Source organism: Trachymyrmex cornetzi, unplaced genomic scaffold, assembly GCF_001594075.2.
Source record: "Trachymyrmex cornetzi isolate Tcor2-1 unplaced genomic scaffold, Tcor1.1 scaffold446, whole genome shotgun sequence".
In the NCBI taxonomy this organism is placed as follows: Eukaryota; Metazoa; Arthropoda; class Insecta; order Hymenoptera; family Formicidae; genus Trachymyrmex; species Trachymyrmex cornetzi.
Window position 1 is genome coordinate 11,868 of NW_017299245.1, and position 27,993 is coordinate 39,860.

General features: G+C 36.6%; 5 protein-coding genes across 12 annotated transcripts in view; 1 reads left to right on the top strand and 4 right to left on the bottom strand.

Moving 5' to 3' along the window:
* The window catches only part of LOC108764679 (E3 ubiquitin-protein ligase RNF13), a 4,419-nt gene extending 2,214 nt beyond the window's left edge, over nucleotides 1–2,205 (bottom strand). The window contains exons 1-2 of one of the 4 annotated variants that reach the window (XM_018513021.1): nucleotides 1,686–2,205; nucleotides 660–995 (exon numbers count right to left, since the gene is read on the bottom strand). In XM_018513021.1, coding sequence (XP_018368523.1) covers nucleotides 660–836 — 177 coding nt within the window. In that variant the 5' untranslated portion in view covers nucleotides 837–995; nucleotides 1,686–2,205. Of the gene's footprint in view, nucleotides 1–659; nucleotides 1,001–1,112; nucleotides 1,657–1,681 lie in introns of those variants that run through there. The other 3 variants (XM_018513018.1, XM_018513019.1, XM_018513020.1) reach the window with 3 other exon arrangements.
* A 1,775-nt stretch (nucleotides 2,206–3,980) lies between these two features.
* LOC108764688 (zinc finger CCCH domain-containing protein 13) lies at nucleotides 3,981–7,163 on the bottom strand. The gene is made up of 4 exons (XM_018513033.1): nucleotides 5,461–7,163; nucleotides 5,043–5,213; nucleotides 4,497–4,625; nucleotides 3,981–4,396 (listed from the first exon to the last, which is right to left on the bottom strand). The coding sequence occupies exons 1-4, from the start codon at nucleotides 7,147–7,149 to the stop codon at nucleotides 4,238–4,240; spliced, it is 2,148 nt and encodes a 715-aa protein (XP_018368535.1). The 5' UTR covers nucleotides 7,150–7,163; the 3' UTR covers nucleotides 3,981–4,237.
* Nucleotides 7,164–8,015: 852 nt separating this feature from the next.
* LOC108764690 (phosphatidate cytidylyltransferase, mitochondrial) lies at nucleotides 8,016–9,377 on the bottom strand. The gene has a single exon (XM_018513034.1). The coding sequence runs from the start codon at nucleotides 9,205–9,207 to the stop codon at nucleotides 8,113–8,115; it is 1,095 nt and encodes a 364-aa protein (XP_018368536.1). The 5' UTR covers nucleotides 9,208–9,377; the 3' UTR covers nucleotides 8,016–8,112.
* Nucleotides 9,378–11,131: 1,754 nt separating this feature from the next.
* Nucleotides 11,132–14,295, top strand: CSN6 (COP9 signalosome subunit 6). The gene is made up of 5 exons (XM_018513035.1): nucleotides 11,132–11,575; nucleotides 12,844–13,127; nucleotides 13,252–13,417; nucleotides 13,508–13,701; nucleotides 13,810–14,295. Exons 1-5 carry the CDS (start codon nucleotides 11,356–11,358, stop codon nucleotides 13,948–13,950), a joined length of 1,005 nt encoding a protein of 334 aa, XP_018368537.1. The 5' UTR covers nucleotides 11,132–11,355; the 3' UTR covers nucleotides 13,951–14,295.
* Nucleotides 14,296–14,822: 527 nt separating this feature from the next.
* Nucleotides 14,823–27,929, bottom strand: LOC108764684 (uncharacterized). 5 transcript variants are annotated; one of them, XM_018513028.1, is made up of 15 exons: nucleotides 27,239–27,929; nucleotides 25,018–25,155; nucleotides 24,000–24,196; nucleotides 22,868–23,009; nucleotides 22,671–22,767; nucleotides 22,364–22,558; nucleotides 21,820–21,972; nucleotides 21,454–21,730; nucleotides 21,090–21,365; nucleotides 20,805–21,012; nucleotides 19,986–20,173; nucleotides 19,608–19,897; nucleotides 18,577–18,810; nucleotides 17,781–17,963; nucleotides 14,823–16,907 (listed from the first exon to the last, which is right to left on the bottom strand). In XM_018513028.1, exons 2-15 carry the CDS (start codon nucleotides 25,146–25,148, stop codon nucleotides 16,749–16,751), a joined length of 2,730 nt encoding a protein of 909 aa, XP_018368530.1. In that variant the 5' UTR covers nucleotides 25,149–25,155; nucleotides 27,239–27,929; the 3' UTR covers nucleotides 14,823–16,748. The 5 variants fall into 5 exon arrangements, with proteins under 5 accessions (XP_018368530.1, XP_018368531.1, XP_018368532.1 ...); XM_018513029.1 differs by lacking the exon at nucleotides 27,239–27,929 and adding an exon at nucleotides 26,980–27,222; XM_018513030.1 differs by lacking the exon at nucleotides 25,018–25,155.
* Nucleotides 27,930–27,993: the final 64 nt, after the last annotated feature.

Consider the following 27,993-nt stretch of genomic DNA (forward strand, 5'->3'; position numbering starts at 1 on the left):
ATATATATATATATATAATTTCTTATACAGATATATGATTAATTAATCCGAGGATAATTCCAGGACATTCTAGATAAAAATTTTTATTTTTCTAGGTCAATTAATTTTCATTATTTAATTAATTTTTATTACTTAATTAATTTTTATTGATTCGCACAATATTATATGTTTTGTATTCAAGTTAAGATTCTATATAACGAATGAATTAAAACACAAATAAATTTGAAACAATATTATTTACTTTATAAATAATATCAAATAAACATTCAGTAACAATAATCTTTCTACTATATTCTATTTTATAATTGCAGATATTAAATTCAAGTTTCCTATTAGTAACTTGTATTGACTTTATAACGAAAGACTTGTACCCAGAAATACAACTTGTTTTCATTAATGTATCCAAGCATCACCTTATTAAAATTATTAATTTATTGGCACTTCATTAAATACTTAGATTTCATAATCTCAAAGCTACTTGCATCTTTTTCATTTGCAATCATCCCGTCATAAAAATATCATAAAGAATAATAAAAATTCCAAATCAGTCCTGAAATTCCAGGAATTTTCTAGAATACATTAAATTCCAGGGTAATTCTAGGATTCAAGAAATTTAAAAAACACACACACACTGAACACCCTGCTACTGAACAACATACCTTGATGCCTTCCGGAGATATTATGCCTCCAAACTTGGCAGGCATATCGCGAAACTCCTCTTCGATCTGTCTTCCAATTGTAGAAAATACTAGAATATCCGCACTGCTGTATGCAGCGAAGAAAATCAGGAAGATAAGCCATAACAGGACTTGATGGTTCAAACAGCACTGGCGCATTTTGAAATCGGTCTAAACATCCACCTTTTCATCAAGTTCAGTATTTTCCCGAGATCTCGTTCAAATGGTTCATTCTACGATTGCTAGGTTTACTTTGCTGATATTATAAAGATTGGCATCCAATGCAGACAGAAGTACATCTTAAAAAGTGCAGCCAGGCTGCTCTGGAAAAAATAAATATCATTACATTCTTTCTTGTTAATTCCAAAGTTACATTCTATTGCTCAAATATATTCACGAAGTAGATCTCTAATAACTCTTAAATATTGATCCTACAATAGACACACGCGATACCCGCATTCTAAAGAAAGTGATTCACAATACACGCCCAATCTAAACAAAGTAAACAAACATGATATGCGCAGCCGGTAAAGTACTAAACGATTCCACAAATCGCGCTAAACACATAATAAAAATCTCTCAAAATCTCAAAAAATCGCCCCAAAATCCCCAAGACAAAGCGAACTTATTATCCACGATTTCTAAGTGGATCTCCGCGCAGCTGCCTCTGCGGTCCATGCGGCGGAGGGGAAGAGAAAGAAAGATCTTCGACCTCGTCGACGAGGAGCGCGGAGGAAACACCTGACGTCAACGGGAACGGTCGTTTACTCCGCGAGGCGAATTCGTGTTTCGTGTTGACGATTCTTGCTCGGAGACGAGGGAAACCGACAACACGTCGATATATACGAATCGCACGCGAATGAGACGCGTGCGTTGGCGTGCGTCGCGCGTGCAGAAACGGGTCAACGGGCTCGCTTGGTTTTGCAGCTGATCGTAGATAACCGATCGACGATGACGTCGCGGGGAGCAGCGTGATTTCGGCGCGGGAGGGACGTGGATGATACGTACTCCGAAGTTAATTGCGAGTCTCTCATCCGCACGCGACCATTAGTCACTCGACGTCGTGAACGTTCCTCGACCGACCATTGACGAGGACAGTTCCCCGGGGAAGAGGGGGGAGGGATCCTCTTCTCTCCAATATCTTCTTTTTCCTCCTTTCTCGAATATCCTTATGCGTCCAGGTTTCTCGGATTCTTCCTGAATAACCTGGAACGTCCCTGACGCACGCGACCACTCGCGTGACCGGGCGACGGAAGGGACGGGCACGTCACGAACGTCGCTTTCGAGGTTAGTTGCGTCTCATTCTTCGATCAGTCTTCCCGTGAACGTCGGACGACGGGAGGGACGGCGACGACGCGAACGGACAACGGCGGGGCGGACGATCGACAACGGCGGCGTCGATCGATCGGATCGGTGTCGCTCGCCGTGTGCAAGGGAATTGGATAACTATAATCAACTACAATGAGATGAGTTGTCAGTCAGTCGGATTCACACTAGTCGCACACAGTGCGACTCGTACTAGTGCGTGTGATCCGCGGCCAATCGCGTGCGTGCGTAGGCGAGAGACGGCCTCGACACGCAATTCTTTTAATTTGTTCTTTGTAGCCGATCTTCTAGACTTTTTGCTTTTTTGTCCTCTCAAAAAAGAGAAATATGTAATATTTAATGACATTTTTTATATAATGGAATATCTAATTATAATGTTATAATTGTTATTCTGATAATTATGTAATTATTATGTGTAATAGATATTATGGAAATTATATTATTATAGGATCTCTAATTATTATATTATTATATAATAATATCTTATTATATTTATTTATTTTAGCTGATTATATAATCTGATCTTATTACATAATTTTTATTGGATTGAACAATGCCGTATTAACTCATTTTATAACTTAAATGGTAAGTACATTCCAATTGTTTACAATTTATTTATACTTGATTTATTTTTGAAACCACAAAACTATTTTTTATATTAATTTTAATGTATTGATTAACGTTTTAGTGAAACAAAAGATGAAATGGATAAAGAAATAAATTGAGTGTTTAGTTTGCTGTTTAATCAGCGATTAGCACTTATATTCAAGAAATTCCTATACGATTTAAAAACTATAGAAAAAAATATTTCTAGTTTCAATAGCAAATACACATTTATTTTATCTTCATTAAAACAATAATCGCTACTGCATTGTGTTCAATCAAATAAAAATTAACATTGCCGAATAAAACGCCAAAGAAAATAAAATGGTGAAACAACTTTAATCAAAACATATTTTATTTTTGTGTGTACAAATTCAAAAATTTACATAAATTCTTGGCAGAAAATAATAAACGATCATCAAATGATATAAACCTGATAATTGTTCTATTCGTATCTCGTGCCATGACAGAGAAAGTGCAATGGCAGATCTACAAAGATCAATAAACTAATGAAGTTTGAGATCCTTCAGATCCTTGGGATACCACAATTGTTTCAATTGTTATCTTAAGATGTTGCTTCAGGCCCACCAAAGTATAGAACCACCTTTTGGGAACATGTATGTGAAATCAGTATGATGTATCTTCCATTCTCAAAAGTACAAGTGTGACAATGTAGTTTTACTTGCACTTACTACAACCACGCCGATATGTACCTCTTATAAAGATACGTATCAACAATGCCAAATGTCGCACTATATATTTTGTACTGTTTCACTTACAGAAAATAACAAACAAACAACGAGCGGCGTATATATTTTATACGAGCAGAAATGTACCATACAATCGTTATTATTACGACATGTGCATCACTGTCGTTTTCTTTTTTTACGATGCATTACATACAGAACAACATTATATACATTACAATATTTATAAAACCTTCGTTCGATTGTAATTTATGCAAGTTCGTTGCAAGTTGCACATTACGAAGTACGATGTGCAGGACACACGACTGGAAAAGTTTTATCTAAAACAACACATTCGATTTGTAGCCGCAGTATAAAAAGAAAGTAACAACAATCCGCGGTACAATTTATAACGACACATTTGTTTCGGAAAAAGCTGAAGAACTGAGATTAAAATCGAAATATTTGACGAAAGTTAGTTGACTCCACAGCAAAATGTCGTTTTTGTAAAAAATGTGTTATAAAAAATCACAATCAGAAAGACACGAATATAACGAAGCTAACGTGCGTATTCTGCTAAAACATTCATGTAAAATTGTCAGTCAAGATGGCGAGAATCCTGTTAATTCAAGGCACCGTCAAACAACATTCGATATCTGCCAATTTTCCCATGTAATTTAATGTAGAATCTAAGCTTCATTAACAATTATTTACAATTACCATAATTTTATCCCAGTAAGAATTAAAATCCGTTTTGTCTACACGAAAATCCATTGCCGCGAGCCACTGTACTTTCATCAGTAGTCTTTCTTTCTACCTGATTAAATTCATCAACTTGCAAATCTCAATGTATTTAGTATTTATGTAATACAGAATATAACTCCCTTTACAATTTGCAATTATTTACAATTACTATAATTTTATTCCCAGAAAAACTCGAACCCGTTAAACTTGCCCACGTGAGAACCTATCGTCGAGCAACTGCGCTTTCATCAGAATAGTCTTCTTTTGTGCTTGATCAAATCGATTGACCTGTAAATCGATATCTCTATCAAATGGCCTTCTCGTTGATATTCCAGTCCGTCTTGCTTCCTTTTCCTCTTTCTAAAAAATAAAATGTATATAGTACACTCCAGCGAATGTATGGAAATAATTAATTTGATAATTTGAAGAGTATAACTTAAAAAGATGAATTAAGTGTTACCTTCTTTTTCTTGGCAATTTTGCTTTGATGCATTTCTAGTAACGATCTCTCATGTTTTCTGCTTTTATCCACTTCCTTGTGATATTCATTTACATGTTTTTTCTCTGATTCTTTGAATCTTTTTGCTTCCTAAAAAGTGTGTCACAAACATAACATTAGTACGGTAGAACTCCATTTAACTACACTCCATTTAACTACAATCCATTTATACGAGTTCATACTCAGTTCCATTATACAAACTCTTATTAGACTCTTATTATCCGAACACCGTAATTCAGATAATAGAAGTTCGACGTGGTCGACTTTAATTTTCCGAACATCGACTCTTATTATAATTAACTAATAAGTACTGATAAAAAAGAGGCTAATGAGCCTTTATTATCCAAATTATTTGGTTATCGGAATTTTCTTGCCCAGCGGACAATTCAAATAAACGGAGTTCTATTGTATGTATAAAATTCTAAAACTTTCATGGTAACATAAATAGAACACCTCACATTTGTAATTGAAAACAGAGATGTATAGTAGCATATTTCTTATATTTACCAAGTCCATCTGCTTCTGAGCTTTTTGTGCTGGTGTATCAGTCCAACATGATCTATCCGACATATCTGGACCATCTCGAAGTCTGAATTTGCGCGGGCCTAATCCAAGATTAGCAGCTTGAGCGGGTGGTAACTCGGTCATCCATTCCTCACGTTTATTTCCGATATCCATCTGAAATATAAATACTTTTCTTTCTCGTTGATGAAACTAATAATCCCCAATAGCAATTTATTCGGATACTGGACAGTTGTCTTATACTAAATATCCGGTTTTATTTCTCTATTATTCTGTGTACAAACAATTTTATAAGAATACAAATAAGAGAGAGCAAGAATAAAAACTTAAATCTTTCCCAGGATAATTAGACAATAAAAAAATGAAAATATGTACATCTAAAGAAGAAAAACATTTTCTTTACCTCTTCCGAATATTTTTCATTCCTAATTCTTTGTGCTCTTAAATCTAATTGCTCGTGTACGCGGCTAGTTCTCAGAGCTGGATGATCCACAGGTAAAGGACCTATTGCAGAATCATCGTCGGAATTCGGAGACGCGATCAAACCTTCTTCACGCGATTTCAGAACGTCAGGTAGCATAGGGCCGATAATTCTATCCAGCGAATCTTTCTTTTGTTGTCGTTGTAACAAATGTGGTGGCAGTGCTGGCCCGAAAACAGCATCCACTGCATCTTCTCGCTCTATGCTTTGATGATCGTTTAACTGAGGTAGCAAACGAGGTCCAATAAAATTCATATTTTTTCCATCGACCTCATCGTCAATTTTATCTTCGAGAATATTTATCTCGGAATCAAGTTTATTATCGTCGGACGCATTAGATGCGAATTCTGGTGGTAAAAGCGGACCGTACGTGGGTCCGGCTTGATCCATATCCTTTTCGTAATCGTGTTCGTCCGAAGAAGCATTAGAGCACAAATATCTCTCTCTCGAGTTCGAACATTCGACATTACTATCATAAATAAGCATTCTTTCCTCTTCACGATACTCAGACTTTTCTCTCTCAGAGTCCATACAAGCCTCTCTCGTTACCAAGAGTGTCGTGTGCGATGCGGAGTTGAGTAAGGAATCTGAAACGGCACTAGGATTATTATTACTGGAACTAGATGCCGGATCATAACTCCTTCTTTTTACCTTTAATTCCTCCCGCAGTTTTCTCGTGCTGGCTTCGTCGTCGTTCTTTCGCTTTGCACAACTTTCCGACTGGATTTCGGAATCATGTCTTTTCAGCTTGATCTTACGCGAGTGTGGAGATGACGTTCGGCTCTCGGAATCCCGACTGTCGGACATGTTCTCATCGGTCTCCGATAGAACGTCGAATTGCGACAGATCCAAATCCTTGCAGTCTTGAGCCTCTATCGACGAATCCTTCTTAGTATTCTCGCTCGAGCGGGTCTCACTGTGACTGCGCTCTCGCTCGGTGTTTTTAGGCGAGGAACAGTCCCTTGAATGCGACCTGTTCTCCTTCGATAGCTTCCTGGAAGAGTCGTGCCTCCCGTGATCTTCTCGAGACCGATGATCGTCATTCGAGGATTTGACTCTACTGGACTGGTGAGATCTATCTCGACTCCTGTCGCGAGAACGATGCTTATGCCTTTCGTGATATCGACCTCGGTGCTTATCGCTCGATGCTCGCTCGTCGTGATGGTTTCTCTCGTACGAATGTTCCCGCGATCGTTGCATCCGGTGGACACTTCGATCCCTGTCCAATTGCCGTTTCGAATCACGCGATCTCTCCCTCGCGTCACCCCCGTTGGAATTTCTGGAGCCTCTGTCGTTCGTGGCGAATCCAGATCTGTTTTCCCTGTGGTCTTTATACGAATTTTTATTATCCTCCTGTTTCAAGTTTCTCAAATCATGCTTCGAATGCTTTGTGAAGTGTCTGAAATCCTTGTCATCCGTTTTGCTCTCGTGTTTGGATCGTTCCTTCCTATCTCGATAGTTCTCGCCATGGGATGATTTATATCTCTTAGGTGTCTTTGTTCGGTCCGTAGTATTCACAGTTGCGGCCGAATCCTTGCGCGTAGCTTCGAAACGAAATCGCCGTCCGTCATCGCTATCTTGACTTTCAGAATCGGAATCCATCGCTGTCATAGTCTAGTTACATGCTGAAAGCACGAAAAACTATTGTAAGTTGAGTCTTTAATGATAAGTGTGTATATAAATTATAATGTAATTTATGTGTGTAATATACATATATATAGAGTATCCTATTTTGATTTAAATCTAGGCAAATATCTTGAAAAAAATATATAAGATAGAAAAAAATGTTTATTTAAAAAATTATCCCTACATATTTTACCCCTATATATATATTTTTTTTTTTAAATAACTGTTTTCTTTATACCAATTTATTCATCTCGTTATTCTATTCATAAAAATATTAAAGTATGATTACAAAAAAATTAATAATTTACAAGATGTTTAATATTTCATGTAAATATGCTACAATAAGGTATAAAATATCTCGTAAACTATTGGTTTTTCCATTTCTCTATCTTAATATTTTTATATGCAGAATAATTAGAAATTATATTAGGTAAACAAATTATGTAAAGAAAATAATGAAAAGAATTCCATTTCAAGAAGGTAACCTTCATATATTTTTGGCGCCTCCACCTAGAAAAAAAAACGTGACCAAAATATGTCCCCCACGAAATCGTTTTACTTTCATCTGAAACATTTTTTCGTATCGTATTTTTCGAGATATTTGCAATTAAAATGGAATACTCTGTATAATACATGTACAATATACGACTATATGTAAAAGATATTTTAAATTGTTGCGGTAATATATAATATGTAATTCTGACAAAGTTTCAGTTTATCCCAATGGAACAATTATTTTGAAGAAAAAAAAAGCTGTCATTCTACGAGCGTATACCACAAATTGAAGATATCAAATAATACCTATAAATAAAATATTACATTGTTGAGTGTAACTATTCATTTTATTTGTGATACAGGCTTCGTATAAGAATTTACAAATGTAATAATGTATGCATATATACATATATATTAAGATTAGATTAGTTTGATCTAAAAGAATAGTGGTAACTACTCGACGCGTTTTTCAGCGTTCTTAGGCTTTGTCTTCTTTACAACAGTTTCAACAATTTTATTGATTTTATTCGGATCAGGCTTAGGTAACGGATTGGACTGTAACATCTTAATTATCTTGGAGCCGCTGTACTTAACGGATTTTACAAGCCCCGCAGTTACGATTCCCTTTAGACTTTGCGTCACGCTCGACTTCCAAACGATCTCTTTCAAACATTGATTCAACAAATCGCAACATTCCGGATCGTGTGCGATCGCGCGCAAGCAATCTTCCGTGTCTTTCGATCTTGGCCCATGTGACCACATCCTGACTAGTTTAATCTGGGGTGTTCTCGGTAAATGATTTAAATGGTGGATTTTAGTCGCCGGGCTGGTGTCCTGATTACACATGATAGCCATGTCATTTGACTTTGGAATATCTACGTAATTGTCAAAATGTTTCAAGATCGGTTCGTACAACTGCTTGAAATGATGCAATTGTGGCAACACAATGTTGCTGATCTTATCTTTATTTTCACCGAAAATCATTCGAAAATCGCCATGGTAGGATAAATTGGTGATCCTTTTGAAAAAGTCAATCTCCGTAAAATGTTCAGGCAGCAACAACAGAGCTGCATGCACAGCCGAATGTAAATTCTGCACCAGTGCGGTACGCAGTTGAGAATTCTCGTCCGGTTCCATCAATACCTTAACCGGTTTATGCAATCTCCCAGCTAAGTACAGGTCGTTCCAGTCTAACAAATCTTCTACCAACGAAACCTCAGATATCACACCATACTTAATGAGCTGGTCTTGGTTTGTTCTCACCAACGTGTTGTAAAATATTTTAGCACCTGATCCTTCTTGGACGTTAGTGATCGCTTTAGGACCGAGATATCTTAATAGTTGAGCGTAGTGCTTAGGATTTTTCACCAAATTCTCTGCGTGCCATTTGTTAGCATTGCGTACAACGAATATGAGATCCAACATGTTATCTCCATCGTTGTTGATTTGTTTAAATGCACCTGATCCATAAGCAAAACAAAATTTCATATTCCTGGGAAACTCCTCAAGTAAATACTTCAGTTTGGGCATTCTGACAATTTTATCCATTGTTCTGGATTATCCAAAGCTCCAATACAACAGGTACTTTCCAAGATGCGCGATAACAATACCTATAATTTCAGGGAGCCTCTTACATTGTCCTGTCTAATTTTAACAAAGAACTCGCTAAAGGATACGCTCTACGATCACGACGCAGCTAACATTGCAGTTCGCACCATGAAGGTTGACGTTTCACGCTGTGACGATCATCGAGATTCGAGGACGAAACGCCGAAGGTGACAGACAGTTATTGAGTCGTAATGTCTCTCGTCCTAGGTGCCAACAATACGTGCCTGAGAAACTGCCAAATCGGTCAACCGCGCGCTTTCCCAATACATTCGTCCATCTAACCTAGAAACGCAACTCGTAAACAGTTCGCTTTTAAGTCTACTTACTGAAGGGGTGGGACTGTTCCTTTCCCGGAAAAGGACTAACCGAGACGGTTCCAAAAGGATCACCGAAGAGAGAACCAGCTCAGGTCGTTTTCAATCCAACCAGATTTCGCGATATCAAACGAATATGTCCACCCGCGTAAATACCAGACTCACGTTCACATATATATGCTACGAAAGGATCGTGACTTACACCCTCCTATTCGTGGCGACGAGTTGTCGCGGCTTCCCGTCACGATCGGATATGACGCGAGAATCTCACTTGCTAAAACGCAAATAGAAAGAACTCGCCATTATACATATACTCGAAAGTTCCGTGACGAAGCGAATCGTTCCCCTTTGCCCTTTAAACGTGACACGCCGCGACCCGGAAACTCGGCGACAACGCAGCAAAACGTAGGTAACGTAGGTCGCTGCATGAAGTCTGTCGCGTTGGTTTTTCTTTTTATCGGAGAGAGAGAGAGAAGATCTTTTGGGGGTGCAAAAAGTTTAGAAGAATTTTCGAGTGACTTTTGGAGAGGAAAATGCAAAAAAAGCGCAAATTACAGCTAAAATGTATTGAGAAAATCGCATATAAGAGATAACTTTCGAATAGACTTGGCATTACTCTCGAGCATATATTTCCAACAACCAATGGCTGCGTTCAGCAGATTAAGCAGCTTTGCAACTGTTGTAAAATTCTTCAATATGATTGGTCTTGCCCTTAGTTCCTCATTGGATCTAAATGTATAAACCAATCATATTCAAGAATTTTACAACAGTTGCAAAGCTGCTTTCTCTGCTGAACGCAACCATGGACTGCGCTCAGTAGACTCAGCAGTTTTGCAACCGTTTTATGATTCGTCGCGCTGATTGGATTGTACTTTTAGATTTAAAGGAATAGTCCTATCTTAGCGAAGAATCCCAAAACGATTACAAAACTGTTGAGTCTGCTGAACGCAGTCATTGGGTGCATTCAGCGGACTCAACAGTTGAGTGAGCGCTCACTGTTATTGGTGCATTCTTCTAAATCTAAAATTCTGATTGGATGAGCTAAAAGAATACACCAATAACAGCGAGCGCTCACTCAACTATTGAGTCCGCTGAATGCGCCCATTGAGAACGTGATATCATATGCCGCCACGTTGCCGCGGTTATTTGAATTCGGAGTTATGTCAAGATGCCTTTTCATACCGACGTTAATTTTCGACGTCAAAATAAGACACGTGAAAGAAATTGACGAATATCAAGCGTCAATCTTGATCACGTGACCTGTTTTGACGCTGAAAATGAGCGTCGAGCATTATGCTGGATTCACACTGCATCCGATGTGCGTCGTACGACGCTCTGCAACCAATCAGAAAACAGGATTCCGACGGATTTTGCTTATCGGAATTCTGTTTTCTGATTGGTTGAAGAGCGTCGTACGACGCAAATCGGATGCAGTGTAAATCCAGCAATGTTTTTGAAATCTTGCACGAGATAGTCGATATATCTCGAGATATCGATCTCTCTCGACGCGACGCGACTTCTCTTTCTCGATGAGAAAGGATCGACGCGATGGCCGCAGATGGCCGTCCGCATTGGATCGCTTCGGCCCTGATTTGTTCGTTGTACGACAGATATCTCGGTGATTTCAGGGGATTCGCGTTGATCAGTTCCAATTAGTTTCCACGGAATTGTCGTCTGCTCCTTTTTGTCTCTCTTTCTTTTTTGTCTGGAATCTCCGCACTGGTTTTCACGGATCAAGCAAAGCTAGCGAAGACGTAAACGACCGGGAAACGCCATGGAGGTCGACGTGCCTGAAGAAAATACAAACGAACAAACGGCGATGGAAATCGATGAGGACACCTTCGATAGAACACCAAGGATGTCCGGAAGTGTCAAAGTCATGGCCTCTTCGGGCACCATCGGCTCCGTATCCATCAGCTTGCATCCGTTGGTGATCATGAATGTCAGTGAGCACTGGACCAGGCTCAGGGCTCAGGAGGGCAGTGACCAGTTAGGTAAGGTTTCCCCCCTCAATAATTAACAGCAAGCCCAATAGTAGATGCAAACATTAGCATACATTGCCAATTAAGCCCCCTATTCTATAACTCAACGACAGTATCAGTGTTGTTATATCAGGTGCCTTCCAGCAAGAAACAGAGAGTAAGATAGTGTAAGAGACAGTGACAGAGAGACACAGTGTAAGATAGTAAATTATTAAGGTAATATTTCATTTGTACGTTTTTGTTGTACGACAAATTTTTCAAGTCTGTTGATTGGCTATGGAGTAGAAATATCCAAGGACCTCTCCGTTCTGTACACATTTGTCGTACGACAAAAACGCACAAATGAAATGACACTCTTACGTCCTTGTTGTTTGCCAAAGTTAAACAAAGATGAAACGATCACAGAGTTGCATTAAGTTTCTTGCTGGAAAGTACCAATAGTCATTGTACAGCTTTTTTTTATCATGAATAAAATTATACTACAATGTAATAATATCGTTATTGGTGTTAAGAGTTACAGAGTAGGGGCCTAATTATATGCTAAAAATTTTGGCATTATATATTAACTGTAAATGATAATATATATTTATATTCATACCTTACTTTTATAGATAGATGTAAATCTAGCGTAAAAAAAATTGTGCTAAGAAAGGCTATGAGCCAAACAAATTTTAATGTACGTAATATGATACAGTTGACACTAAATAAAAAATAAAAGTAAAAAAGATAAAAATATGTCTACATAGAACTAATGTTTCGACCCCCATCAGATTATTTTCAAAGTTATAAAACTAATATAAATGTAAACCGGTTTACTAAATTAGGCTAACAAAAGAATACTTAATGAAACCATAAAAATATATTACTATATTTAAATAAAAGAATACTTATAGAGATACAATGATAAAAAAATGATTAAAAGTTTTTACTTTTATGTTTTATTTAATGTCAACTGTCGTATTACGTACATTAAAATTTGTTTGTTTGGCTTGTAGTCCTTTTTAGCACGATTTCTTTTATTTTAATTATTTGAGCCATATTTTATTACGTGCATCTAGCATATTGTTTTTATATTATATGTACTATAGAATCTCAGAAATAAATGAACATATTTATTGATGAAAGTGAGATATATGAATACAGACCAATGCAAATTCTGAAATGATTTTGAGATATTAATATGCAGTTAAAGTATTTCCAGAGATCATAATCATAAATTTGATAAATTTTATTAATAATTCTATGAATTAGTACTGTTTCTAACGTCAAAATACTTTCAGTGTATGGTGCTCTGATCGGTAAGCAGAAGGGTCGTAACATAGAAATTATGAACTCCTTCGAGCTGCTGTTCGCTTGCATCGGCGATGATGTCATAATCGATAGGGAATATTATACCACAAAGGAGGAGCAATTTAAACAAGTTTTCAGTGAAATGGACTTTTTGGGCTGGTATACAACCGGTGATATGCCTACTGAGAAAGACATTCGAGTGCACAAGCAACTTTGCGAAATTAATGAAAGTCCTGTGTTACTGAAACTGGATCCAAGACCAAAAAACACAGAGGTGAGAAGATATATAAATGAGTGTATGAATTTATTTTTATTAAAATATGTTTCTGTGAGAAAGTATCTTTCTTTTTTTTATTAGTTTTTAAATACATGAAAGTATTTAAGAATAATTGTTGCAGCACTTATCTGTCTCTATGTATGAATCGGTGATCGATTTAGTTAATGGTGAAGCTACCATGTTATTTGTTCCATTAACTTACACGTTAGCCACCGAGGAAGCTGAGAGAATTGGAGTCGATCACGTACAAAGGATGTGTAACAACGATCAAGGCGAATGCTCAGTAGGTGAGTAATACAACAATGCAATTAAGATAACTTTTATACTGCGATAAATTATCAGAATCAACAGCAAATAATTCAAATATCTAACTTCAGTGGCTGAACACTTAACGGCACAACACAGTGCCATCAAAATGTTACATGCGAGGGTAAAACTCGTTCTAAGATATGTGCAAGCGGTACAGAATGGAGAATTAAAAGGAAACCATGAAGTTCTTCGAGCGGCATGTTCTTTGAGTCATCGACTGCCTGTTCTGAACAATCCGAAATTTAAGGCTGACTTTTACAATGTTAGTATATGCTTATATACATTAATATATGCATTTAAAAGAATACTCTATAAAAATATAGTTTTATTAATTAGTTGTTTTAATCTAATCTATTTTTTATGTTAACAGCAATGCAATGATTTTGGCTTGATGACGTATCTCGGTATCATAACTAAAGGCTGTAATAATATAAATCAATTTGTAAACAAATTTAATATCCTGTACGATAGACAAGGCGTGGGACGTCGTCTACGAAGTCTCTTCTTCTGATATGTAAATAGACTCTATTGTTTTTATACATGTCTTTTTTTACTTCTTAGATAACTAAGCATCGAACTCAGGATTAAAGTTTAAACAGCCAACTTAATCGAGGGATAGTACTTCTAGAGGTACGTTGTATCGAATATAAATAAAGTAAAGAAGTTACATAGCAGTCTTTTTGAAATAAAATGTAATAGCAAATGATAGAGAGTAAGAATCACCCGAAACATACATTATATCGTTAATATCATTCAGAAGTAATATTTATTAAATGCTGTCTTGTATAAATGGTATGTTTTAACATATTTCAATTAACAATAACGTGTGATATTAATAAAAACTGTGATGCGTTTCAAGAGATTTTTTTGCTTTACGTTAACATCGATTTAATATTTAGTCAAATTATATTATAAAAAAATAAAATAAAATTTATATTGCAAATTTTGTATATATATATATTAAATAAAGTATACTCAAGTATAAAAAAAGAGTATACTCAATAATAAATCTCTAATAGATGCAAAATTACATCTTGTGATACAAAGAAATATGCCTAGTTTAGGCTCCGAGTGAACAGTCATAAATCGTATATTAATCGATAGGAGGCACTCACAGAATACGAAATAAAAAATTTTAATTGCCAAATTGAACTCTGATTAACGTACGGATGTTATCCCTCTTCAGTTACTTCTTCCTTATCGGAGCTCTCTAAAACTAGAAAAACATCATTAATGCTCTTGCTGGCACATGGATGTTTTCGTCAAAATATAGAGCATCCCAGATATCATGACTGTTATCACATAGGCTAACATACAACCGTATGACATCCATTTTTACAAGACCAATATTCTGAACTGGCTCGAGCTCCATCATCATGTTCTGCCGTACGTACAGTAACGAGTATGATTTATGTACCTGGATTGTATTTGGGCTTTGACGAGGATAGCGTTATGTATGGCTGCCGTAATTAGCAAAATTTGTCACCTCAAACATCACGACTTATCTGTATAAAATATTGCCCGATAATAACCACATGCTAAATCATCCTTTGTCAGTACTGAAAACCCTTCTAATTTATATGCAACAAGACAAATACGGCAATTTATGATTCAGGTTTTATTCTTGGACTGATCAAAATAACATATTTGATTTGTACAGTCGATCCAACATAAGTTGTGCAGTCTTCTCTGACTGCTCAGGGTCTGATATGATAGAACATGTAGTGAATAGCAGCGACATTTTGAAAATCAGTCATCAAATGGGGAATCGATTGGATATATCATACTAATGAAGATTACCGCCGTCATCGCGAAGAGATGCCCTGAACGCAGAGAAAACAGATAAGACCAGTGGTACATAGTACAATACATATTTATAATAGCAAACTTTGGACAGTTCTAGCATTCAAGGGAGTTATTTACAAGGTTGTGCATATGGAACTTTTTGATTCTTTTTTGATGCCATATAATTCTAGCCATGTCTCAATACTGTTCACCCGAGTCTCAATTTCTATAAGAAAAACTGGGCATAGTTCTTTATTATTATGTACTTCATATATAAATATATATATATGTGTATGTATGTGTGTATATATATATATGTTTTTTAAACACTCCTATCGTTGCTTAGAATGAGAAGTACAGCGAGAATATATACAAATCAGGATACTTTCACACGTTTTGCTTTAATAATGGAAGACCTCATTTTAATTGATTTACATACTACCAAGCATACCTTTTCCTTTATAGGCCATATATTACCCACTCTTTATATCCCAATTTATGATTCCATAGTAGCGACTTGTATACACACAAATTTTACCTTCATAAAAAAATTGCCTATATATTATAATCTTTTATTATAAAATACTAAAAGTTTCTCTCTCTAAAAATCTATTCGCATATTACGCATATATATCTCCGACTTAAAATATAGAACGACTTAAAAATATTATTGTACAAAATATAGTATATTGTGCCTCATTAGTTATTGCATGTAACTGCGTTATCAGTTACTTATTCTGTACGAAGTAAAACCAGAATTGACCTTTCGTACATGACTAGACCGTTATGATTGCAGATAGACTCTATAATAAAAGTCTGGCCAAAGTGAATCAGTCTTTTGATTGATCATCACTTATGATCCATTCAATGTATAGTTCGTACATTTTCGGAAAGTGAGAGAAAGTGAGAAAAAGAAGGAAAGAAAAACATAGCTATCTATCTTCTATTTTTTATCCGCTTTGATCAAACTCTTATTATAGGATTTCTAATTGCAGAGAGTTTGCCACGCTCTCTTACGATGACGTGACATTAATGACAACTGAACTTCCGAGATATCACGCTATTTTTTTCCATTACCTTGCGGAAATGTGACACAGATGATCCCTATAATATAACTTGATTCGATAGCACGATACGCTACATACATAGACTATAGAAAATATCGCAGCGACTATTTTTTTCCTATTTGATATATTGCCTTGTACAACGAATTGTGCGAATTTGCCTGATATCATTTTGATATGCTAGACGAGAGTAGTAATTCGAACAAAAAAGAAAAAAGTAAAACCGAATCGATCTCTCTTTCGCCAAAACGAAACTCGTATAACATGTTTCATCTAAGACTACGAATTAGAGTTAATTATCGATCTTATCTAACTACAGTCAAGTACCCGTTCGTTTCTTTTCCTTTTGTATGTCCCTCTCTCGGAAGAGTATATATGTAATATAGTATTAATTTTTCAGTAGGCTGTCTTCGATCATGGTAGCTAACACGTCCACCAGAACGGACAGCATCGAATCGGGCTAAGGACTCGATTTATCCATCCCGATGATCTCCTCGAAAAGACTATTCTTTCCTTCCATCCGTTCCTCGATCGCGTGCATGGCATACCTCAGCGTCGCGGCGGCAAGATCACCCACCGACCAACGTCTGTCTATCAGAACTCTGCTCACAGTGTCTAACTGAAATTGAAATTTTAGCTAGAACGATGAATAGTTATGGCGAATTCGGTCACTTGCACTATACTAGATTAATATATATTAAAAGCTGCTATACATGAAATTAGTAAAGTTAAATGTAACAGCATTAAATATTTTAAACGGTTAAATAATCAATAATAATATTGTCACGTTATTTAATAGAATATTATTTCATTGTCAAAATTAATTATAATATGCCGCTATAGTTAGATGCTGGATTATATAATCCAGTATAGTGTGAGTGACTGAATCATCATTAGTAGGGTGTTTACTATTTGGAATAATCTAAAATTTTTAAAGAAATTCTTTTTTATCTTTGATAAAAGAAATCCAGGAATTTCTATGGAATTTTATTAGGATTCAGAGAAATGTTTGGAATTTTATTTTTTAAGTTTAAATTGTTTCTGAAAACGTTTCTTTCGTCATTTTTTCTCGATAACACAGAATATCAATAATCAATTATCAATAAATATGGCACACGTTTATGTATATTTACGTACATTCTCGTATGTCTCGCGAGTTTATAAAAAACAAGTGATAATAGAAAATAATACTCTGCAAAATAGAATAGCTAATTAAAATGCTGTATATATCGTAGTACCTTTTCCTGCAAATTTTGTGGAATGCTTGCCTTCTATTAATTTTCAAATATAGTTTATTTGGAAATTAGAGGATTTAAGTTGCTTGCACTCTAATTTATTTCAAAGTTAGATTGAAAAATTCTCTAATCTCTCTTACCTGGAATTTCGAACAAAAATACCTGAAAAATCAGGGAATTCTCACGGAATTTTTTCACTAAGTTAATCAGTAAACACTCTGATTAGACAATAAATAGAATAATATCATTTCCTTTACCTTGGATAGACTGGGATTGCCAGAGGTGTAATAGATTAATCTTGGTGTTCCTGCCATAGAGGAAGCGAGCCATTGAATAACGAGTTTCAGTTGCGGATCGCCTTTCAATCTAGTCCCGCATCCCCAGTTGCCGGTAGCCACGGGCAATAAACCTCCTCCTTGGGGACTACTTTCGTGCGGCAACTACGCACATGATAAAACAGTCTATTATAAATTATTTTATCGCCGTGCACATCAGCGTTTCTCGATATAATATATATAATTAGTAAAAATTTTTTAAGTTCTTGCCGCTGGGAACGTAATTATCGGATGTCATTAAGATTTCTAGAGATACACGTTACATACAAAGCTAAATGGTTATTATCATTTTAGTTCACATGGAGAATTATTCTGCCTTTTATCGTAACGATAAAGAGAAGAATATGTATATGGACGATATTTTCGCTCTTGGTGGTTAATAACAAATAAAACAAAAGAATGAGAAATGTGTGAGTGAAGAACTGTAAGTCGGATAGATTGAGAGACAGATAAATGTATTAGTTCTCTAAGGATCTTGAACACGAGGAAGATGCTGATCTCAATCCGCGCGTCATGCATCAAGTCGAAAGACAGAAAAAGAATTTAAAAAATAGAAGAAATGAAGACATGTCGGACAGTCTTATTCCGACGAGTTATATCTTGGCCGAAGCCACAGAAAATGCTCTTTATCCAAGCGATTTTAAATAACGGATTGAACACAGTTGCTGTCTCATGCATTGCGATTATACACGTGATGCGATCAAATCATCAGAATCACCTGCGAGACACCGAGCGTACTCGCTTCGCGGGTTTCACGCTCGTTCGCCATCTGTCCCGACTCAGACATGGGCGGTGTAGACAGGCATAGGATCGTATGATCATCGACCAACGTTTGGAACACTTCCGACGTGACCGTGACAGCCCAAAGTTTCCTACGTTGGGCGTCCTTCGCCTCTCTTACCATCTCGCACGAGGCGTCCTCGTAGCAATCTACGTCTTCGGACTCAGACACCTGTATGGCATTTCGGCTGTCTATAGTCCAAACTCGAAACTTTTCTTTTACCGATTATTCTACGTTAGATTAGCTTCGCTCGACCAAATCGATTCGGACTGTCTCTCATTCCATCTTACTGCTCATAATAAAGATATATTTCGAGGGTATATCTGTATGTTTTTATAATACAAATGTGTCTGTATGTTTAACACGGATTAAGGATCTGCTAAAAGCTTGTCAAGTTTGTTTTAGTTCCCAAAAGAAAGCAGTTTCGACTTAATATAATGAAAACTGAAGCAATGAAGTAATAACTCAATCAACACCAACCAAAAGTAATATTATGTCAATGGCTGCGTTCAGTAGACTCAACAGTTGAGTGAACGCTTGCTGCTATTGATGTATTCTTCTAAAATTCTGATTGGATGATCTAAAAGAATACATCGATAATAGCGAGCGCTCACTCAACTGTTAAGTCCGTTGAATGTGCCCAATGTTATAATTTCGTACTCAATAATAAATATAACACATAATGTTACATAATAGTTATATTGTTGAGTACGAAATCATAACATTGATATTATATTATTTTTAGTTGGCTGGGAAATTTTTATATCTTAAGTGCTTTCTTTCAGAAATCAAAAAAGTCGCGATCGTGTTCGTGATTATTTATACAAAGTGAATTTTATCGCGAGGAACTAAAAACTTGAGCCTTTCTATTTATTAAAGCTTTGAATATCCAGAGCTCTACTTTCTACTAATTCAGGTATCTCTTTCGCAAAGAACATGTAACGTGTTTAATCGAATTTATTTCTTACTGATTGCTGTCTCCGATTTTTCTGTCGAGCGAGCTCCAAGCTGAGGCTCCTCACAGCTAAGGCCAGTTTGTGCTGCTGATTTACATCTGCGTCGATGAACGGCTGCGGCTCGCCCTCCTGGACCGGCACGCCGGCGAACGATTCGCTCAGAGCGCGTTTCAGAAGTGAACCGGCGAATCGTACAACCGCCCGATCTCTTGCATCTAATTCCCGGTTCTCGTCCGCCACTATCGGATCCTCCAGCCACTTTGATAATTGCTCGTAGACCTCCTCCAGCTCAGAACAGAAATCTACGAGCGTAAAAGTTTAGGTTTTTCAATTGGTTCATCCTCGCCAGGAGCAAATATGCTCAAACGATTTTTATCAAATTATACTCGCCAGAATTGTACTCGGTGCTGAAACTATACTTGCTGCTAGCACTCGTGTCCTTCCTTTGAAACATAGGCCCCTGACTCTGTCGGAATCGACCAAGCCACTTTTGCTCTGCTTCCAGAGACTCTTTCAGGAACTCTTCGTCCACCGTTTCGTCCCTCAAAACGAAACCCCTCGAACCTCCTCTTCTCAATCTATAAAGTTGTAAAAGTCAATCCAAATAATACATGAGAAGTATTGAAAAGAATGGTTTTACCATATCTAAAATCTTGGCTAGATATATATTTGAAAATTATTTTGTTTGAAGCATCAGAATAAACTGTTGCAACGGATTAACGAAGTAGTACAACGACAAACCTGTAACCTGTATTGGAAGAACATTAAAAATAAACTGATATTATATGTAATTTCCTCATTGAACTCATATTTTGCCTCAGTAGAGCTAAGGTTGTTGAATATCTATTGTCGAAAATGACGAAAACAGAATTTGAAAAGCCGTTTTTAAAGAATTTTGCAGATGGACGAATCTAATAACTACAAAGTCATTGCTAGAATAAAATGAAATCTTTTGCAGCATTATCATCAACATTTAAAACTTTACATAATTATTTTGATGATCCAACAAATTTACTTGCAAATCTGTATCTAGCTAAATTTTTAGATCCTTCAGAAAAACCGTTCTTTTCATGTAATATAATTAAAAATATTATCTTTCATCATTTAATTGCGTTTATCGTTGAATTGTTCAAGCTTTAATTACATATTAATATTTTTTCACGATCAATTTAGCGCTGCGCTAATATTTCTTTATGAATTTCGACTCACTTGATGTCTTGATCGCCGACGTGGCTACCGCTAACGCTTATACCAACGGCATAACTGCTTTCGCCGGAAGAAGTATTCGAGGAAGTCACCCCCGTCGCCGTACTTTCTCGCTTGAGAGCTTCTTTCAGTCGCTGCGCGAAGGTTCCTCTTCTTTCGGGGGTATCTAATTGTTCGTTGTAACATTTGATCACCTTTTGCTCTTCTTCCTCTGAAAATCGTTCAATTAATAGAAACACACATTTTTATTTTCTTTCTATAAATCATCCCATAGTTATTTTATCGTACCAGGTTCCTCATCAATGGTCTCCTTAGCGCTGTGGAAACTATCCGTGCTCTGACTGTTGCAACTGCTATAAACCGACATCTGGCCGAGTTGTCGCGTCACCGGCAGTACCTCGCCGCTAGATCCAAGCACGATGAATCTGTTCTTTCGGTTCGTGTAACTTGCGTCCTTGCACACCTTGTTAGGACTAGGCGGTCTCATTGATTTACCGTTAGGCCTGCTACGCACTTCCGTCGCGTTCTCCAATTTGTGTCGCTCATCGCGGAGAACCTGCTTATCTATCCGTAGAAAAAAATAAGCGGATTGTAGACACCGAAGGACTGGTTTTAGCGAATTATGCACGGAAAATTATACGCGGTCTCCCACCTGTCTTGGAATTATTGCTCGTTGCGAAAACTTTGTCCTCGCCTTCCATTTCCGGCGGTGTGCTGCTGAAGCTCTCGCCGATCGGCGATAATCTGCGGGAGCCCAGGCCGATTTCCGCTTCCAGTTCACTCTTGATCGGATCCGTGGGGCTGCTGGGCACGTGTTTCTGACGAAATCCCAGCAGCGACTTGTTCATCTCCCTCAAGATGTTGTCCTCCTCGTACTGCGTCAACGGCAATCGCGAGTAGTCCTCGGGATCTATGCAGCAGACCGTTACCTGCGCTCGGAAAACTGTACGATTGTTTGCCTTCCCATCGCAGATAGCGTGAAAATCCGCGCGAATCCGAGATCCCGCACTTCACTCACCACGTTCGGCTTCGAGATACCCTCGAATATCGCCTTATGCCGCGGATCGTTTATCCTCGACATATGCCTGACACCCTCGATTATTAGTACTTCGTTGTCTTCTAAGGCCTCGACGGATATTATCGCAGCGAGTATTTCCGGATGTGTCGCTACCTGTAAAAAGAATCAGATTTGCAATCTCGATTTGATACATACACACATATTCATTTTAATTATATATGTCAATATATTGAAGAATGAATCTGGAGTTTAAACAAAGAAAATAATTCTAAGACCGGTGGGAACCTGGAGACGATCTGTAATTTATTCAAATTAATTCTCTGATCTTTATTCTAGATAGATATAAGCTTTTTTTTTAAGAATTAATTGAAAGAGACACTTAGCAAATTTTCTCTAATTTATTACAAGCCGTAAAATAAAGCCTAAACAATTTGTGTTTATCTTTTTCTGAATTTTAGATTTATCAAAGTACTGACATATAATTAAGAAGATTCTTGGCGCTTAAGAATTATAATAATAATAATAATTTTTTCTAATTAGTTACATGTACAGTTTCCTGCGTGACATCGCCATCCAATACGCCGCCGCCAATTTTAGCATTCGCGAAGCAAACTTGTAATACTTTTGATGCCGCCTCAACTCGTTCCAACCGTCCCTCATGACGTATCGTCAGCGGACACAAAGGTACGTTACTTTCCAACCAATCTTCGATTGTCAGCCATTGCTTAGACGTCATCACCTGCGAAATTATTAAGTTTTATATTTTGTAAAAAGAAAATGAGAGAGAGACGATTTCAGAATATGAAATAAGAAAGAAAATTAATATATCAATTAAATCGTGCATTGCATACCTGTCTAGAAATTATTAGACGGCCATCGAGTGCATGCTCCGTCTCGAGATAATTATAATAATAAAAAATACTTTTAAGTTTGGCTTTCTGTGCGTTTCTGGAAAACGATAAAATATTTAAAAATTTATCTCACTTTTTTTCTTAAACTCAAAGTAGCAGATATCTTTGACAATTTGGCGCGCTCGGGAATCACTTACTTGTTAAGATGTCTGAAGAAATTTGTAAAGTTGAAATCGCGTAATGTAGGGTGAGTCTTCGCTGTTCTCTTTGGATACGTTGAGAAGAATGCGTTCGCAATCAAGGAGGAGGCGAAGGCGTAACTGTATTCGACGCTGTCATCTACGTAAGATGAATTCATTTTTGTATTATTAAAGTTTACTTGTATCTTAGAAGTAAGAAAATTTTTCATAATTTCTCATGATATTTTAAAAGATCTTTATACTTGAAATTTATGAATATTTCTAAAAAAATATTTTAAACTTTTTTAGATTTCGAGTATTCTTCGAAAATTATTGGCTGAAAAATCATAGAATATCTCAGAATTCACATACAGTGAGTGCACAAAGTATTCGTACAGAGAAACTATTTTTAAAAAAAACTTTATTTTCAAAAAGTAAATATTATCCAGCGAGAAATGAGTCATCGAATTGATGTCGAATCGACGTTTAATTGATTATTTCTTGTTGGATAATTAATAATTTATTCATAAAGAATAAAATAGACTGTATGTTTCTTAAAATTATATATACCAAAAAGATGCGTATTAATTATACAAAATATATTATCTAACAAAATAAGCGAAAATTAAAAATTGTATTGTTTGAATGCTCAAAAAGTATTCGTACAGACGAGAAATTTAGTTTCTAAAATCAGGAATACATGCGAAGCTCGTTTGTTTATGTTAGAACAGAATGTATTCATTGTATAAAATTGCTAATTAATGTTTATTTTCTAAATAAGACTTTTTTTTATAACAAATTTCCTTGTACGAATACTTTTTGCTCTCACTGTATATATATGTATAAAAGAATTCTAGAAAAGCTGTAGATTTTTTCAGTATTTCTGAAAAGTTCAAAAATAAAGAAAAACTGAGAAAATTTCTAAAAGGTTATAAAATTAGATAGAAATTCTGAAAAATTTTGAGATTATATAAAAATTTTGAAAAATCATGAAGAATTCTAAGAAAAATTTTCACCAGGATAGATATATTTATATATGTATATATTTATCATGCAAGTGCCGATTTGTGAGATCGTTAAAAATAGTTGAATAGTAAGGTACTGTTTTACATGACTGCAATACTTTGAAGAATGTCGAATCTCGCAATACCTTGTTGCTGGAGGCTAAAGTGTAAGCCTTGAGGGGGTTTTGTAGATTTTAAGGCCTTCGCCTGTTCCACTATTCGCGGTATTGTCTTCGTGAACACTTGCTCTCGTTCCGCGAGATCGAGATCATTGTCTAGGAAGGTTCCCAACATGGAAAATAGGTCGGCGTCTTGAACGTCTTCCTCGGGATCGAGGCTTATGCTGAACAAAACAAATGCATTGCGTGTTTCAATGCGCCGTAAAAGTAGTTATGAACTTCGTTATTATTTATTGTATACGATACTATATAATTGATTATTTATCAATTATATATCCATTTTTCCATCTTACATATCACTCCTTTACTTCAAAAGTGATATACAAATAATTATAAGTTTTCTAGAAAAACGAAAAAACTACTTTTCAACCTATCGGAAGACTATTGACTAATCAAATAATATCAGCAAAAGGAATATATTTTTATATAAAATATTTTTGTTATTTTGGTTTCATAACTCTTAAAAAAAAACCACCATTTTTTAGTTGTGACGATTTTAGTTCACTTTTGATATTTGATTTGAGAGTAATGTTTATTATAACTTATTCGTGGTAATTTAAAAGTCACATTTTTTTTAGTTGTGTCATTTTTAAAGTAAGGAAGCGATAAAAGAATGGTTTTAAATATATCCAAATATTTAGATACAGATTTGAAAATAATTGTGTTGAACTATCAAAATAATTATATGAGACACTCAAATTGGTTGCTAGAATGTTAAAATTTTTTGCATCATTACTCATCATTTTGAGATTTCCACGTAACTATTTTGACGGTCTCATACAATTATGAAATTATTTTCAGATCTGTATCTAATTAAATTTTTAGATATTTCAGCCAAATCGTTCTTTCCATGTAGCATTACTCTGAAATAGAATTTCATTTAGAAAAGCAAATATTAAATATTTATATAAATACATATTAAATATAAAAACATAATGTGCGTTAAGAGGCGATGAGAACGAAAAGTAAGTAATGCGAGTCGTACTTGCACATGTCATGCAATCGTTGCATCGCGTCTACTAGGTCCTCTGAGTTTTTAGCCGAGGCGGCCTTGTCCAATTGCTTTACAACAGCTGGCCACCAAGGCAGGTCACACGGTAACATTACTAGAGCCATTGTGGATCTATGAGGTACAGAGAAATAATCGGAATGTATAATTTAAGCGGAGTAACCACCGCCTTACTTGCCAGATGGGTTACGGTCCTCGTCAGAAAGACGCGTCGAACGGATCTTTCGGAAGTTAGTACAATGTGCAATTTTTCATGCATCCAGCGAGACGAATACTTTGGGAATGTGCTGATCGATTTGGATTTACTGTCGTGGCGTGATATGTCAAAGTTATGCGTGATGGACGCGCCGAAGTAGCGCGATCGTGGAATAAAACTAGCCGGAGGAAAGTCATAATCGGTCCCCTCCCTACTCATAAATCTTCCGTTCCATAATCGTCTGAGGCATTTGAATTACAGATTTATTTAATATAATCAATTGATAATTTTATAATCAATTGATAATTTTATAATCAATTGATTTTTTTTATTACATGATTCAAATCGAAATCAATCAAAGCTTAATGAGTATTCATTTCAATAACTGTTATCCTTAAATCTTTACTATACTTCAAAAATTCCTGACTTTAACGTACGTAATAAATTAAACAAGACCATTACATGAATAAATCATTTAAATAAAGAAAGGCGAAATATAATTGAGATTAGATTTTAGTGTTTATAATAACATTTATACGTAAATATTTTAAATACTCCGATAAATACAGTGATATAACACCAATGTTATAATTTCACACTTAACATAAATGTAACACGTACATAACAGTTATATCGAGTGTGAAATTATAACTTTGATGTTATGTTACTGTTACTTTGTATTTACTGAAACATTTTCCAATTATGTAGAATTGCGTACCAATTACTGTCGGACTTGAAACGCAATCATAAATTAAAGCGGAAATAATATCACAAATTACATTAATCGTCAATTTAACCCGTAATATACATGATAATAATATTCCGATTTTTTACTGCACTCGATGGGTCGTTTATGTCTTGAGTTAATTTTCATCATCTCTTACAAATATGCAAAAATTATTAAGTGATTGTTATATATACTTTAACATCTGTAGAAAGTATTTATAAAGTGATGTATTAAAAAATAAAGGAAAAGGTACAAATCAGTATTTAGCCAAATACTTTTAGATAAAAAAAAAAGAAATGTACAGAACATGAATAATCGAATCGTATATTAAAGATTAGTAATGATTAGGTATCAAGATTTATAAGCCTATTCTGTAACTTTCAACGACAGTTCGGTATCGTTATACTGTCGTTGTGCAGTTTTTTCATCATGTAAAATACCTGCGCAACGAGATTCCTAGCGACTAAAATTGTCGTTAAAAAGTTACACAATAGGTCTATTAATCTCGACTGTAATTGGTTCTTTGCATTTTGGTCGTAGCGTTTAGATCGCACAATCAGATCACAGATGCTAAAGCCTTAAATTTTGAGTACGTTTAAAATTTTAAACCCCGATTTTTAATTTCGCAAACGTGATGTTTAAATATTAACTACTAAAGATCTCAACGTCCAAATAGCTCTTAAAGATTTGGATTTTTAATTTTAGAATTTCTCCAAGTTTTCAACTCAAATTTTCAATCATAACCAGATGACAGATGCTAAAGTTTTAAAAATTTTGAAAACGTCTACAAAATAGTTTATTGCCTGTATTCATAGTCAGACCTTGTACTTAAGGCTTCCTTAATTTTATCTTTAGATGCTCAGTAGCCAATGTAATAAGTATTCGTAGAGTATCTGAAGATAAATTTAAGGAAGCGCCTTAAATATAAGGCCTGATATTTTTTTAAATATTGATTCCACGATATTTTAAACGTCTAGCAGATTGGACGGAAAAGAATCCGAGATTTTCTCATTACGTTGATTATTTTTCAATCTTATCCCACGCGTCTAAAGCGCCGTCATTCGTATTCCCTCTCGAGAGGAAAACGCCTGGTCACGCACGCAGGCGCAGGCCGGAGGGTTGGCTGGTTAGTAACCTCGTCCCACGAGGCGAATATAATTAGTCTCTCTTTCACCGGGGAGGGAATTCACCGGTCGCCGACGGGACGGCGACGACGAGCGTGCGACGGGCCGCCACCGCGGACCTCCAGCGCTGAGCTCCGTTTACATAATCACCTCCTTTGTCCCTCGCGGCTTACGTCGGATCAGCTGACGCGTATAAACGACGGGTCTCACGTTTTGCGCTCCGTCGACGTCGCGACGACGTTGATCACCGACGGCGATGATCCCGGTGTCCTGATCGCGAAACGCCGGCACATAGTCGAGCGGGAGAGGGTGACACACGACGGCACTCTCGCGTTTTGCTACCCCACCGGCTACGGCCAGGACCAACCCTGCGAATCCAGCAATGGGGTATCCCCGTCCCTCGTCGTCCCAAGTCTCTCTCTCTCTTTCTCCTCTCTCCCTCCCCCCTCTCTCTCTCTCTCTCTCTCGCGATTTACGTGGAGTCCAAGACTTTGCAGGGTCAATTTGTTGGAGACCAAAGTATATTCACGATTCAGCTTCGCTCCTCGATTTACAACCGATCGAGGCACCTCCGGACTTCGAGAGACGAAGGTTTTTTTTCCTTAGAGGAGGAAATCCGGAGTATACGAGCGCGTCGCACCCTCCCGCCGGCTCGATTGATCGTCGTCGCGGCCGCAGCGGAGCCAAGCGGAGCGGAGCTGAAAAGCGCCGCGCGAGTAGCGAACCGTTACTACTGCGGTCTGGACTACTACCCGTTACTACTGCCGTCGCACCACTCGCTGTCCGTAACCACTTCCTCGTCCCCCGCGCGATTCCCAACGCTCTCTCGCCTCGTCTCTGTCGCTACTTTAACCGTCGCGAGCGGCGGTCAGCGTTGCACCCGCTATTTATAGAAAACGGCGCCG

Coding starts and splice junctions, on each gene's coding strand:
- CSN6 (XM_018513035.1), top strand. CDS start 11,356: ATGGAGGTCGACGTGCCTGAAGAAAATACAAACGAACAAACGGCGATG. Junction 13,418..13,507: donor TCAAGGCGAATGCTCAGTAG/GTGAGTAATACA, acceptor ATCTAACTTCAG/TGGCTGAACACTTAACGGCA. Junction 13,702..13,809: donor TTAAGGCTGACTTTTACAAT/GTTAGTATATGC, acceptor TTATGTTAACAG/CAATGCAATGATTTTGGCTT.
- LOC108764688 (XM_018513033.1), bottom strand. CDS start 7,149: ATGACAGCGATGGATTCCGATTCTGAAAGTCAAGATAGCGATGACGGA. Junction 5,214..5,460: donor ATGAAAAATATTCGGAAGAG/GTAAAGAAAATG, acceptor TTTATATTTCAG/ATGGATATCGGAAATAAACG. Junction 4,626..5,042: donor CTCAGAAGCAGATGGACTTG/GTAAATATAAGA, acceptor CACACTTTTTAG/GAAGCAAAAAGATTCAAAGA.
- LOC108764684 (XM_018513028.1), bottom strand. CDS start 25,148: ATGGCTCTAGTAATGTTACCGTGTGACCTGCCTTGGTGGCCAGCTGTT. Junction 21,013..21,089: donor GACCATTGATGAGGAACCTG/GTACGATAAAAT, acceptor AACGATTTTCAG/AGGAAGAAGAGCAAAAGGTG. Junction 18,811..19,607: donor AAAATCGGAGACAGCAATCA/GTAAGAAATAAA, acceptor AATGCCATACAG/GTGTCTGAGTCCGAAGACGT.
- LOC108764690 (XM_018513034.1), bottom strand. CDS start 9,207: ATGGATAAAATTGTCAGAATGCCCAAACTGAAGTATTTACTTGAGGAG.